A 13,194-nucleotide genomic window follows, 5' to 3' on the forward strand; every position below is an offset into this window, starting at 1 on the left:
TGGCTAGGCTGTTACAAGAGAGGACTTCCCTTGTTTTTTAGACTTAAGGAAAAGTAACTCAGCTAGAGGAAGAAAACACTATTTCGTGAAGCCTGTGCCTTTATTCTTTCCCATGCCCTTCTCAGCTGACTGTTTCTCTATAAAGGCAACTTCTCCACCAAGGCCTTCCCACCAGATCTTAGCCGAGCCCCCAGGTTCTGTTTGGGACCCCGAGTCTTCTCTTGCAGCAACTCCTGCCACCTGCTTGTGACACAAGCTGGACATCTGCCCATCACCTACTAGAAAAAGCCTCAGCATCCTAACCTCCTAAGTTTCCCAAATGTTACCAGACTCTAGCACACAGAAATGCAGCTTTGGTGTGTGTCCCCACTCCCAGTCTCAGAACGCTCACAGTCCTCTGTGAGGAACATCTGAGGGGTCTGCTCAGCTCCCCACGTCCCTTCTCTCAGGGCTGGGTCTCAAGAGCTCTGTGTGTTTTGTGACCCTGCCGTCTTTGGCCATAGGGGATCAGCTCCTGGTGGCACCTCAGCCAAGCTTGACCCATCCCATTCTCTCTCCTGAATTCGGATTGAGGGCAGAGAAACCAGTCACCACTTGCTGCACTGAGTGGATGGTATGCTGACCGTTTTAACTTCGTGCCCGGGGAAGCAGAGACGGTTCCCCACCCGAAGAGAAGGTGGGAAGGAGGGAGAAGTTAGGACTGAGATGCCAAGAGATCTGTGGTCCAGAGTGATGGAGAGAGAAAGCCCAAGTCCTGAAACTTTTTTAGTTCCTGGCTCCAAATCCCCTTGAGGCTTTGTTTCGTTTATTGCCCTTGGATACTGCGATCTACATTCTAATTTAATAAAGTCACATTTTCCTTTTTTTTCCCCTTCAGTTTAGCGTGATTTCTTTTCTATTGGTTACAACTAAAAAGTGTCGATAAGACCACTAGGTTTTAGAATCCCCATTTTTCAAAGACAGAAACTAAGGCTCAGGGATGAAGCCCAAGGCCAGGATCACCCAGGTGGTGAGGAGCAGGGGAGATTCCACTGTTGGACATGTGCACTTCCTCTATGTGAGACACTTTCTAACGACTTCACACATATTACAGCATTTAATCCTCAGAGCACCCCTATGAGGTAGATAAAACTGTTGGCATCATTTTAAAGATGAGGACATGGAGGCAAGAAGTTGAGCCATTTCCTTGAGACCACACTGCAGGTGAGGAGAACCAGAGCCAGAGGTGAACCTGGGAATTGATGCCAGGGGCTGGACTCTTAAAATGATGCAGTAATGCTAGTTCTGGAGGCAGCAGGCTAGGCATGGAAAAAGTAAAACGTTTCCAGAATTTGATAAACCCAGGAATGCTGAGTTGAACCATAGACTCTCAGAAGATGGGAGAGCCTTTGGGGGTTCCCTACTGGACCATGCTTCCACTGATGTGAACAGCTGTTCTTCTGCAGCCCAGACCAATGGTCATTTCTCCAACACTGTATCACGGAGCCTGCTCCATCATAGAGCAGGTCTGGTCTTGTCCCCTGGACTCACACAAAATATGCTGGCTCCTCCACCCACACAGCCCCCTCCCCAAGTCTTGCCTTCTGGTGTTTGTGGGGGTCCTCCCCTTCTCATGGTTTCCCCACGCTGGTCTGGAAAGTGAGGAGCTGAGATATGACCACAGTGCACCTGATGGGACCACAGCCACCTCGTGCAGCACCTAGTCACTTTCTTGGGCAGGTCCTCAGCATACTCCAAAAGTTCCACATGGTGAGCGCACCCTCAGTTAATTCCCTAATGGAGACAAACCACAGATCTGGGTGACTGCATAGTTTCAGCCGTGGTTTGGGAAATACGTGGGTGCATTTATAAACTAGATTTTGTCAGGATGACTTCAAACTCAGCTGTTGTCGCCTGAGGATACCCTTCATGGCCCATCTGGGACAGAATGAAGAAAGGACATACTCTCCAAGGCCGAGACCCCTGGGGAAGAGATACCTCTACAGCTGGGATGTGCTGATGGAAAGCCCAGCTCCTGGGACCCATGGGTGGTGGGGAAACAGAAAGGGCTTGCAGTGATTCCAGAAAAAGACGGCTGAGAAGGACCATGAGACTTTATAGGCCAGAGGTGCCTGAAGACAGGCTGTGGATTATTCCAAGTAGACCATCCCAGATGCTCTTGAGTGAAAGCTGGAGATTTTCTCCTCCCAAAATGCACATACAGACATACCTTTGCTTAAGGAGTAGTTCTTGGTTCCCCAAACCCATGCAAGGACCCTATTTAAGAATCTGTGCCCTAGTGAGACCCCGCCATCTAATTAAGACCCTCCTGGAACCTTCACAGCCCCCCTCCCCGGGCTGGGCAGGACCCTCCCCATTGGCACTGTCATGCAAAGGTTTTAAGAAGGTGGCCAGCCCTTAGACCAGCAGCATCAGCATCACCTGGGAACGCATTAGAAATGAACCTCTCAGTCCCTAACCCAGACCAAATGAATTAGAAATTCCAGGGTGGGGCCCAGCAATCTGAACAGGCTCTCTTGGTGATTCCAAAGATCACTTGAGTTTGAGAAGAGCTGCTGCAAACAGTTCTCCTCTTCATGGTGTGTGTCTGCCCTACTAGATACAAGGTGCCTGGCTGCACAGTAAGTGTTCAAATGAATATTTATTGCATCAAGTTTTCCCGACTCCTAGGACAGGAGTTTTTCCTTGGTACCATATGGCTTTCAGCCGTGGTGACTGATACCCCATGCCATTTCAGATCTAGTTTCTACTCTAGGGCCTAAGATCAAGCTTGGCTCCACTGGGCAGAGGAGGGGATCTAACCTTGAGTCAGGTGCCCAGAAACCTTCATACAAGAATTGGGCCAGATAGACGTCAAACCTGGAGGATCTCTCCAGATAATAAGGCCTCCACCAGCTGGTGGATGAGGGGCAGGTGGGCTAGGGGCTGCCCGGCCAGCACGTATGCCCAGGGCTCACGGGACCCAGCTCTACCAGGCTCCACAAGCTGCCCCACTCCCCTTGGTGCCTGCTGCATACCAGCCTCGGCAGAAGCTGCCAAACCTCTGCCAGGGACATACTTGCCAGGTTGGTGGGGAGAAATATGGCCACTTTTAATTTGTAATGAATAGGGGTCTGGGGGATGTGATTAGAAGACCCCTCTTTTTTTTTTTTGAGACAGAGTCTCACTCTGTCATCCAGGCTGGAGTGGTCTCAGTTCACTGCAACTTCCGCCTCCCAGGTTCAAGCGATTCTCCTGTTTCAGCCACCCGAGTAGCTGGGACTACGGGCATGTGCCACCACACCTGGCTAATTTTTGTATTTTTAGTAGAGACGAGGTTTCACTATGTTGGCCAGGCTGGTCTTGAACTCCTGACCTCATGATCCGCCTGCCTCGGCATTCCCAAAGTGCTGGGATTACAGGTGTGAGCCATGGTGCCTTGACAGAAGATGCTTCTTAATGTCTTGTGTATGAGTGTTTGTTAAGGGGGTCAAGAGTTGTGTTTCTGTCTCCCATATAGGACTAAATTCCCAGTTTCATTTTTTTAGGGAAAGGAGGTGTCTTCTACACAGTGCCTCCATTTCCTAAAATTTAAAAAATAATACGTTTTTTGAGGGTTGTAGAGAAAACATTTCTGTAGCCTTTCCCGTTTCATATTGCTCCAGTTCTTTAAACATTACAAAAAAGAACATTTGATTTTTGAAGGTGGGGGCAGAGAGAATATACCTGTTTGCTCTTAATTTCCAATGCTTTTATTTTTAAAAGGTACCCTTGTAGTTTTGTTTTGGGGAGAGGCAAAGAAGGATTTCTGTTCACCTTACATCTCATAGACGAGCAATTCTTCACATTTTTATTCCAAAAAGCAGTCAGTCGTGGGAGACGCAGGATGGGTTCAGTAATTCCTCTTTGCCTCTCCTTCACACTTTCAATTTTTTAAAATTCTGATTTTTTAGGAGGATGGGGAAGAGAACAGGAAAAAAAAAATTCCTTTAAAACTTTCCCAAGTCACAAGGAAGCAGTTGCTCAAGTTAAACAAACAAAGAAACAAAAAAACCCCAAAACTGGCTCTTTTGGGGTGTTGGAAAGAAATACGCTGGTTCACTTTTTATTTCACATAGAAATTTCTCAAATTTTCCTTTTCTAAATCAACCTGACTGGGGAATATGGGGGTCTAATACCCTTTAACCTTCAACCCCTCGTGTCTTCCTGTAGGACCAGTTTTTCTAACTTTTATTTAAAAAAAATACATATATATATATATATATATATAAATTTGGCAAGGATAGGCAGAAACAGCCATTTCACTGGCATTTCACATAAAAGCAGTTTCTCAAATATTTATTTTAAAAATCAATCTGGCTGGGGGGGGGCTAGAGTCCCCTTAACCCCTCCTGTCTGACATGGGGCCAGTTCTTCAAACTTTTATGACATTAGTTTTTTTGGGGAGGGGTGGCAGGGGCAATAGGAATATCCCCAGTAAGCCTTCCAGTCTTTCAGCAATCCAGCTCTTGAAAACTTTTATTTCAAAAATCAATGTGATTTTTTTTCGGTGGGGGGACAGCGGGGTACAGAGCTCCCATTAACCTCTTGCGTTCCGCCGAGAGCCGGCTCCCCAAACTTTTTTTCCAGCGTGAAAATGACATTTCCAAGGGTCTGGAGGACCGGGGGAGGGCAGAAGGGAGCCGGGGGGCGGGCGCGGGGGTCGCGGGGAGGGCAGGGCGCGGCGCGGGAAAGTTTGGGGGGCGGGTGCGCCGGGACCCGGGGGCTGGCGGACTGGCGGGCGGGCGCGCCCCAGGACCCGTTGGCTTTGTGTGCGGCGCGGAGGCAGGCGGTGCGGAGGCCGAGGCCGAGGCCCCAAGCTCGCTGGCCGCGCGGCGAGGCCGGCCCGGGGGCGGGCAGGGCGGCGGGGGGCGGCGGCGGCCCCGCGAGGGGCGGCTCGGCGGCGGCGGCGGCCGCAGCGCGGCCGGTGCGGGCCGGGGGTGGGGGCGAGGGCCGGCGCCCCCCCCCGCGCGCCCCCAGCGCCCCCGCCCCCCCGGCCTGAGCGGGGCGGGCGGAGGAGGGAGCGGTGGCGGCGGCGGCGGCGGCGGCGGCGGCGGCATTGTGCGCGCACCAGCAGCCCGGCCCGGGAGGAGCAGGACGCGCCGGGGCCGCCTCCTCCCGCACGGACCCATGAACCAGCCGGGCGGCGCGGCGGCTCCGCAGGTACGACTGGGGGCCGGGGGCAAGCACCGCGCGGGGGACCCCGGGGGGCCGGGGCTCGGGGCGCTGCGCCACTTCATTGCAAGATTTGCAAAATGCAAAGTGCCTGGGCACGTTTGCGGGCTTTTTGTGGGCGCTAACGGGAGGGTCGGGGTCCGGAGAGCACCCCCCCGGGCTCTGCGGGGTGTGAGGAGAGTGGGGGTGACGAGGGGGTCTTTTGGGGCCCCCACCCAGCGCCCCCTCCGGCCCCGGGCTCGGACCGGAGCCCAGAAAACAAAGCGGCGAGAGAACAGAGCAGCCATTTCAGTTTGGACAATTCACATTTTGCAAAAATGCAACCCCTTCCAGCTCTGCCCCCTCCCCCCCAAATTTGCAATTTTCCCCTGACCCTCTTTGCGCTTCGGGTCCCCGATGACCCCCCGGGAGGTCTCTTCCCCCAGGCCCCCCATTTTTAAACAATCTTTTTTTTTTTAGGCCATATTTCCCTTTCTCAATTTTTTTTTTCTAATTTTTCTTCAAACGGTAGTTTTTTCCCATTAAAACGACGCCACCTAGAGGATACTATTTTGTAAATAAAAAAAGAAATTAAAATTGAAAAGAAATATTTTTTATTTCTTATTTTTTCAAAAGTTTGCACTACTAGGCAGTGGAGGGGTAAGAGATTCTTTTTTTTTCTTTTTTCGGGTGAAAATTTTCACTTTGATCTTTCCAGAAGCATGGAGACAATTTTTATTTCTGAAGCCAAATCCAGATAATATGTAAATGAAAATTAAGCTGGAATTTGAATGAATTCAGTTCTTGGAGGGGAGAAAGCAAAAAACCTCCTAAAAGCAAAGTCAATTTGGCTACTCATCTCATTTCAGTTTGAGAAAAAAACTAATTGGAATAAAGAAAAGAGGGAAATTGTTGAGTTTAGGGAAAACTGAGAATTGGCTTTATGAAGCAATTAGAAATTGTACTTCATTGTAATTTGGAACTTGTTTAGCTCAGCGGGCAAAAAAAGACTAATTTCTCTATTTGACAATATTTAAAGTTTTTCTATTTCCACGAAGGAAGGATTTAAAAGAGAAAATAGACCCTAAAATGTTGGCTTTGGACACACCCAAAAATTGTAGTTTTTTTTTTTTTAATTTTGCATTTACATTTTACTGCATTTAAATCCTAAGATTCTAAAGAAAACAGAAACTAAAAAAGTTAACAGTGAAATCCTTTCTTTTTTCTGTATTTGTTGGGTTTTTTTGTGTGTGTTTTTTTTTGTTTGTTTTGTTTTGATGGAATAATTAAGACTGTTTTCTGATTTTGTTTCCTGAAAGGTCTAGGCATTTCTTTTTTGTTGTTGTTTTATCCAGAAAATGTCAGGAACCTTTTTTGAGCAATAATCAGGGAAAAAATGTAAATTCATACATTATACAAATTGAGTAGCCCACAGATTTGTAGGAGAGACCGCCATTAAAGTAAGATATGCATAATTAACATTATTATGAAAAAACTAACAGTGGATTCACAGAAGCTCATTTTTTATGACATGCAACTGAATCAATTGATGAAGACAAGGATTGAGGAATCCTTCGTAAGGAAGAAAATTTTTCCTTTTCTGTCTTGTTCACTCTTCCAATTTGAAAAATTTATTACTTAAAAAAAATTTAGATTGGTTTCAGGCCTCTTTGATTGTGATGTGAGGTTGGGAGTTTATCAATATTTGTTATTTTTCAAAAACCTGGTTACTTTTGAAGGGAGAAAAATTCATTAGCCTTGATCATTTTGGGGGGTTTTTGACCAAAAAAAAAAGAAAAAAAGAAAAGCACAAATTTTACTGAATTAACAAGAAAAAGATAAAAGGGGGATGGGCAGAAAGGAGATGAAAATTCTGATTCTTATCTTCCTTGGTAGAACACTTACTTTGCTGAAGAAATGTGGTAAAACACCAACTCAGCTGATTTTAGCAGCAAAAAATATAAAGGAAAAAAACATCAAAATACAAACAAAAGCCAAACCCAAAGGTTTGCCTCTGGAATATGAAAGCATATGTGCAAACAATATTTCATGTGGAGGTTTTGGCCTTAAAATGAATCAAATGAAGGTGAAACAACAACAAAAAATTTCAGAAGGCAAATAAATATTGACTGAATTGAAATTTGACAGACGAAAATTAAGTACCCACCCAGAGATGAAGGGTTTTGTGATCAATTAGTATCTGATTGAACTTGCTGGGGATTTTGAGCCTACTCCTCCAAAAGTTACAATTTTTCTGTCCAAAAGGAGCATATTATTAGCACTTGTGGGGTGGGATCTTGAGGGGGACCTTGGATTGGAAACTGATGGTGGGTCTCCTGGGGCAAGAACAGGAAACCTTCTGCCCCTTTTGCCAGCCACTAGCTGGTCTTGGAAGAACTGGTGGTCCCCATCCATAGATTCCCAAACCTGTTTTGTGGAAATTTGGATGTTTAAGTGGAATAAATCAAATATATTATTTCTGTGAAATATATCTGACAATGGCAGAGGCTTGACATTTCCCATCATCGCCATTGCATTTGGGAGATTTTATTTTTTTAGTAACAAAATCCTTCAGGGCTGACTAGTCACATTCTGACATATTTGGAATGAGCTTTTTTTTTTTTTTTTTTTAAGTAGCATAATTAAAAAATTTTTTTTTCTGTTGAATTATTTAGGCCGATGACTAGGACGGTCAAGGAATTTATAATTTCCAAGGGGCTTTGGAGGCCTCATGAGGCAGAAGGCCTGAGTTTAGCAGTGATGAAGGAGAGAAGGGCTGGGGAGGGGTGGAGGGGACGGGTAGGGGCATCTGAGAAAAAGTCAGGGTTGTAGATAACAGGTTATTTCTGGTGCAAGGAATAAAAATATTGCAGCACGTCCCTTTGTGTGGCCTGGATCTTCTGACACACAATTCAGATTCCTTCATTCCATTCTGCTGAAATTTTGTTCTGTCGTCTGTGGCTAGAAGTTGAAAATCATTTCTGGTTTTGTAAACCTGTTTTTTAATTTCTTTTCTTTTTTAAAAATTGCTTATTCTGATCATGTTTGTTGTAAGGAAGTAGAGGTGCATGATGGTTCTTTTGGGGGCGGGGCCAGTTTTCTTTTGTTTCTATTGGTGTCTCTCTTTGGATTGAGATCTGACCTTGGCCTTTGCTTTCTCACCTCCTATTTTAGGTGGACGGGTGATCAGAAATGGATATATGAGCTAATTTTTATTAGCTCTTGTCTGTTACCACATTCTCTTAGAATATTGGGCAAAATATCTGGCAAATTGGACTTGAGGGGTGGTAATTTGATGATGGGCTGAGTTATTTTGGTGAAAGATCATTTATACTCAGTTTCACAGTGGAGACTCTTATTACTTAATGTTTTGCTTTTCTGCCTAAGGAGGCTTTCTTTAAAAAAAAAATTTCTAATAAGGTTTGAAATTTCAAGGGCCTGCTTTATAGCTTGACTTTGGACCAAGCTAGGAAAAGAGGTTTTCTTATACTTTCAGTCCCGCACAGAGGTGAACTTGAACAAGGGTTCTTGCTTTTGCAGAAGGAAAGCAGCAAAGATGGCTGGTCAGTGTAAGGCTGACCTCTCCCTTGTCCTAGAAAATAAACAGCCAGTGGCTTGTTTCACTTGAGAAATTGAGTTTTAAAACTCCTCCAATGTCAGATACAATATTTTTCTCACTTTTGACTCAGCTCTTGGCATGCTGCTTCCTCTGACCTCAGAATCCTTACGTCTTCTCCTTGGTGGGTGATAAGAACTTCCTTGCCATATTTCACTGGATGTATATAAGCTGACTTTTCATGGTCATGAGGAATTTTGAATTTTTTCCATGTTCTTGTGATGTTTTGTGTTAGTTGTGCCTTCCTTCTGGTGATGTAAAATGAAGTGGCTTCTTTTTTCAGGAGCCCTAGGCCCCCCAACCCAGGGTCTCACTGTATAACCTTAGGCAAATCACTTTTTCCTTCAAAGCCTCAATTTTTGCGTTTATAAAATGAACACTTTGGATCAGATCAAGGATAATAATAAATAGGTTTCATCTCTGAATGTAACTCCAAGGAATTGGTTATGGCTGCCTGGATCACTGTGTTTAGAAGGATTCTGAGGCCATATCCCAACTCCTATATGCTAGAGAGAGGGCCACAGCGGCCCAACAGCAGTGCAAATCAGAGTGGAGAGTGCACCTCTTAATTACCATTCCCAGGCTAGACCTTGAATCATGGGCCATTAGTGGGTTGTGAAATCAATTTAGTGAATCACAATCAGAATTTTTTAAAAACAAGAATAGACTAGAATATAGGGGAAGAAAAATAGCAGTTTGTGGATGTATGTGTGTGATGTGAAATATATTTCCTACCGTGGGTCATGGTTGAAAGAGTTTGAAAGGTACTGGACTAGATGAGCCGCCATGATGTGCTGCAGGTATACTACACTTTATTGCTTGCACTTTATTTTCTCATTTATTATCTCAGCTAACTTTTAGGTGAACCCTAGGGGTTAGGTGACCTGTGCCACATATTTTCAGCCCTGGTGGAGCCCACTTCAAAGGCCACCTATGAAGAAGGCTCAGGCGCATGGGCAGCCCAGGCACATACCCCAGCTTGTTGACCTTGGATAGTATGGAAGGGCAGATGCAAGGTTGAGGGCAGCATCTTTGCAAGGTCTTCTTGCTGGAGAGGAGATCTAAAGTGTGTGGAGTCCTTGTCTTTTCTTCGATACTTTTAGTTTAAATTGCCAGAGAAATTTTTCTGGAGTTAGAGAGTTTGTTTTTGCTATATTTAATTTAATCAGACTTAAAAACACAGTCTGTATTTTTGTGTGTATGCACTTCCTTAAAAATCCCAGAATTTCTGTCTTAGTCTCCTCATCTTTTAAATATGTCAGGCCAGTGCTATCTAATAGAAATATAATTCAAGTCCCCAATGCGAGCCACATGTGTCATTTTTAATTTTCTAGTAGTGTATTAAAGAAAGTAAAAGAAACAGTGACACTGATTTTAACATATTTAACTCAGTATATCCACAATGCTATCCTTTCACCAAGCCATCCATATGAAATTATTAAAGTGACAAGTTACATTTTTTTTGGGGGGGGGAGTAAGTCTTTGAAATCTAATGTATTTTAGACCTATAGTACATCTCAGTTCTGACCAGCCACGTTTCACCTGTTCGGCAGCCACATGTAGGTAGTGGCTATCATACTGGACAGCACAGGATTGGACCAGTGTTCCATCTTGTTGTTATCACTGGCTGGCCCCAGAAGGGTAGTGACATCATTGAGACCTCTGGGTTTCATTGGTGGGTCTTCCTATCTGAGTCTCACCTGCTCTGAGGCATTTCAGCCAATAGTGACGATATAGCTCTCCTGGCTAGAGTGGCCCATGTTTCCCGTTTATTTGTCCCAAAGCAGTCTTCTCCCAGGGTTAGGCCACAGTGCTGAAGATAAAAATGACAAATGATGGCTAGAAACTCCAGGATGATGTGTTGGAGCCTGTGTGCTGTTGAAGTCAAGAAGTGCAGGTCCAGGAGGCAGTTGTTGGAAGTGCGTTTTAAATATAATGTTGCCAGAGAGAAGCATGAAGATACAGAAAGGCAGCAGGTGTCCAGGAGCAGGGCTGGGGGCTGAGGAGAGGTAGGAGATCAGAAGTAAAAGACGGTGTGGCAGTGAAACCCATTTCTGAGCCTAAAACCTGGCATCAGCAGGAAACTCCCCCAGGCCAGGCCTTAGGTCAGAAGCATAGGGATTTTCAGAATCCACCCCAACTGGCAAAATGGAAAGCTGGGTTTCAGGTCAGCCAGACCAGAGTTTGAAATTCAGCCTCATGGTGTGGTTAGCTTTGTGTGACTTCAGGAAAGTCATTCTGGTTTTGGAACCACAGCTTCTACATTTTTGAAGGGGGTTAATGATCCTAGTCTTGCAGGGTCCTTTTAGAATTAAGTGAAGGGGTCACATGTGGAGACTCTCAGCTGCTCTGAGGGCCTGAGAAAGTGCTCAGTGCATGTGAGTTGCTCCACCCAGTGGGTAGGGGTTCTTCCTTTGGGGAGATTGAGTCCCACTGACGACACTTGAGGTAGTTCTGGAACCTTGGTGGCTCATCTTTAGCAGGCAAAGTGAGGCAACAAGTAGAAATGTACACTCTTGGCTGCTGCTTTGAAACAGACTGCCATGAGACTTTCTTGTGAAAGTGTTCTGGATGCTGTCATTCAGGGCTGCTCTAGCTCCTTGGAATGTTTCTGGATTTGTTTCTGAGCCCGTGGCAAGGCTTTAAAAGGGATACGTCTCAGTCGCAGGTGGACCTGTGCATCTTTGAGCTTCTGCTCATGTTGAGCTGCATGCTTCTGGTGCCCTTTCCCTCATTCATATCTGCTTCATGAGAAATGAGACCCCACCTCGAGACCAGTTGCACTTCTTCTGTAGAGCCCCAACAAATTACCCCAGGCAGAGTTCCCCTCTCTCTGCCCCCATGGTACCTCCCAAACACTGTGGACCCACAGGTCAGAGTTGGTTGTTGCATTTCTGCTTCTCCGGCTAACTTGTAACTTCCTCGAGGGTAGAGATCACTGGTTATTCATTTTAGGGTCTGGTGCAGAGCAGCAGCTCCATAAATATTTGATGACTTCATTTGATTTTTAGAAATAGCTCCCATCAGTGAGCTTTGGGTCTAGTGAAGAGTGGATGACCAGTTTGGGTTTGGCCATTTGGTCAAAGCCAGTGTTTGATTAGGGAGCCCGAGGCACATTTTCTTATAGCTGGCTCTGAAGCCATGGCTCCCTTGGAATAAGTAGTTCAATGGAGTCCTTAGTTGGGGAAATGCTCTTTTACATGTCTTGGGTTTTTTTTTTTTAAAGTTCATCTGATGATTTTCACCCCTGCCCTCCTTACTCCTTTTGTATAAAGTATTTCTTTAAAGTGGATGGGGGGCCACCAGGTGCCTGATTTGCAGGTATAGTGCCCTGTATTTGTGCCTGGTCTTCTTAGACAGAGGTCCTGGCACTGAACACCAGGGGCCAGTTTGCAGAATATCTGGGCACGTGGGCCCCTTCATCTTGATATGATAGCAGCTAAATGTGTGAAGTGATGCTCAGCTAGACCCATCTTTGGTTGAATTTTGGTTTGCAGATGTCAAAGAGTCAAGGAAAATTTATGGGAGAAAACAGAACCCTCTGTCTCTTTGCTTAGTTTTTTTTTTTCAGCACATTTTATAAAACGCTGTCATTTTTGACACTTTATGGCCAATTTCAGCAAGCGAGCATAGAATCCTCAGTTAAGGTAGACCATCTATCCTGAGTTAAGGTAGACCATCTGTTGCCAATGTTTCCATATTTCTGAAATGAGGATGTGCCTTACAATAGATTTGGTCTTCTAGTGAACTTTTTTTCCCTCTTATTTTTTCTTCTCAAAAAGCTGTTACAAAATCGATGGTGCATCTATCAGTTGAAAGCATCTTGGATTGAGTGTTGTTGTCCTCCTAGTGGGGAGGACTGTGGGGGGGCTCCATGCTCTGTTTACCTCACTTTTCTCTGGGCTGGCCCCCTTACCCTGTACACTGAAGGCAGGACTTCACCTTGGGAAGAAACGTCTGGAACTCTGACTTAGCACTACTTTCCTGCCATGTCTTTGTGCAGGTTTTGTAATTTTGCTGTGGCCTCTCCTCTAAAAGGGGCAAATAGCCTGTGGGAGGGAGGCAAAGCCCTGTAAATGGGGGAGTCTCTTCTGCATAGCCACATGCATGAGCTGGCCTGACAACAGCAGAGCACAAGTTTGACATTTCCAAGGCTAGAATGAGCAGAGCGTAGTGGGAGAGCCAAGGCATGGCTCCCCTCTCTGCCCTACCGTTAATCATTTTGTGGTGTTTGCCAAAGTGCTTTATTTCCCTGCACCTTATTTTCCTTATCTGTAAAGGTGAGATGATAATATATTGATGATGATGCACAGGGTACTTGTAAAAGTCGTGAGGGATGTAAGAAAAAAGTTTTGCAAAGGGCAAAGTTCTTTTCAGTTGCAGCATGTTACTTGTGCATCATCTAG

General features: G+C 45.4%; 1 protein-coding gene across 33 annotated transcripts in view; it reads left to right on the forward strand.

Moving 5' to 3' along the window:
* The first annotated feature begins 5,043 nt into the window (after positions 1–5,043).
* Positions 5,044–13,194, forward strand: part of ZNF618 (zinc finger protein 618) — a 182,543-nt gene continuing 174,392 nt past the window's right edge. For all 33 annotated transcript variants that reach the window (XM_035255332.3, XM_035255426.3, XM_035255342.3 and 30 more), the window contains exon 1: positions 5,044–5,181. In XM_035255332.3, the coding sequence (XP_035111223.1) occupies positions 5,149–5,181 (33 nt within the window). In that variant the 5' untranslated portion in view covers positions 5,044–5,148. The remainder of the gene's footprint in view (positions 5,182–13,194) is intronic.

This window comes from Callithrix jacchus, chromosome 1 (assembly GCF_049354715.1).
Source record: "Callithrix jacchus isolate 240 chromosome 1, calJac240_pri, whole genome shotgun sequence".
NCBI classification, from domain to species: Eukaryota; Metazoa; Chordata; class Mammalia; order Primates; family Cebidae; genus Callithrix; species Callithrix jacchus.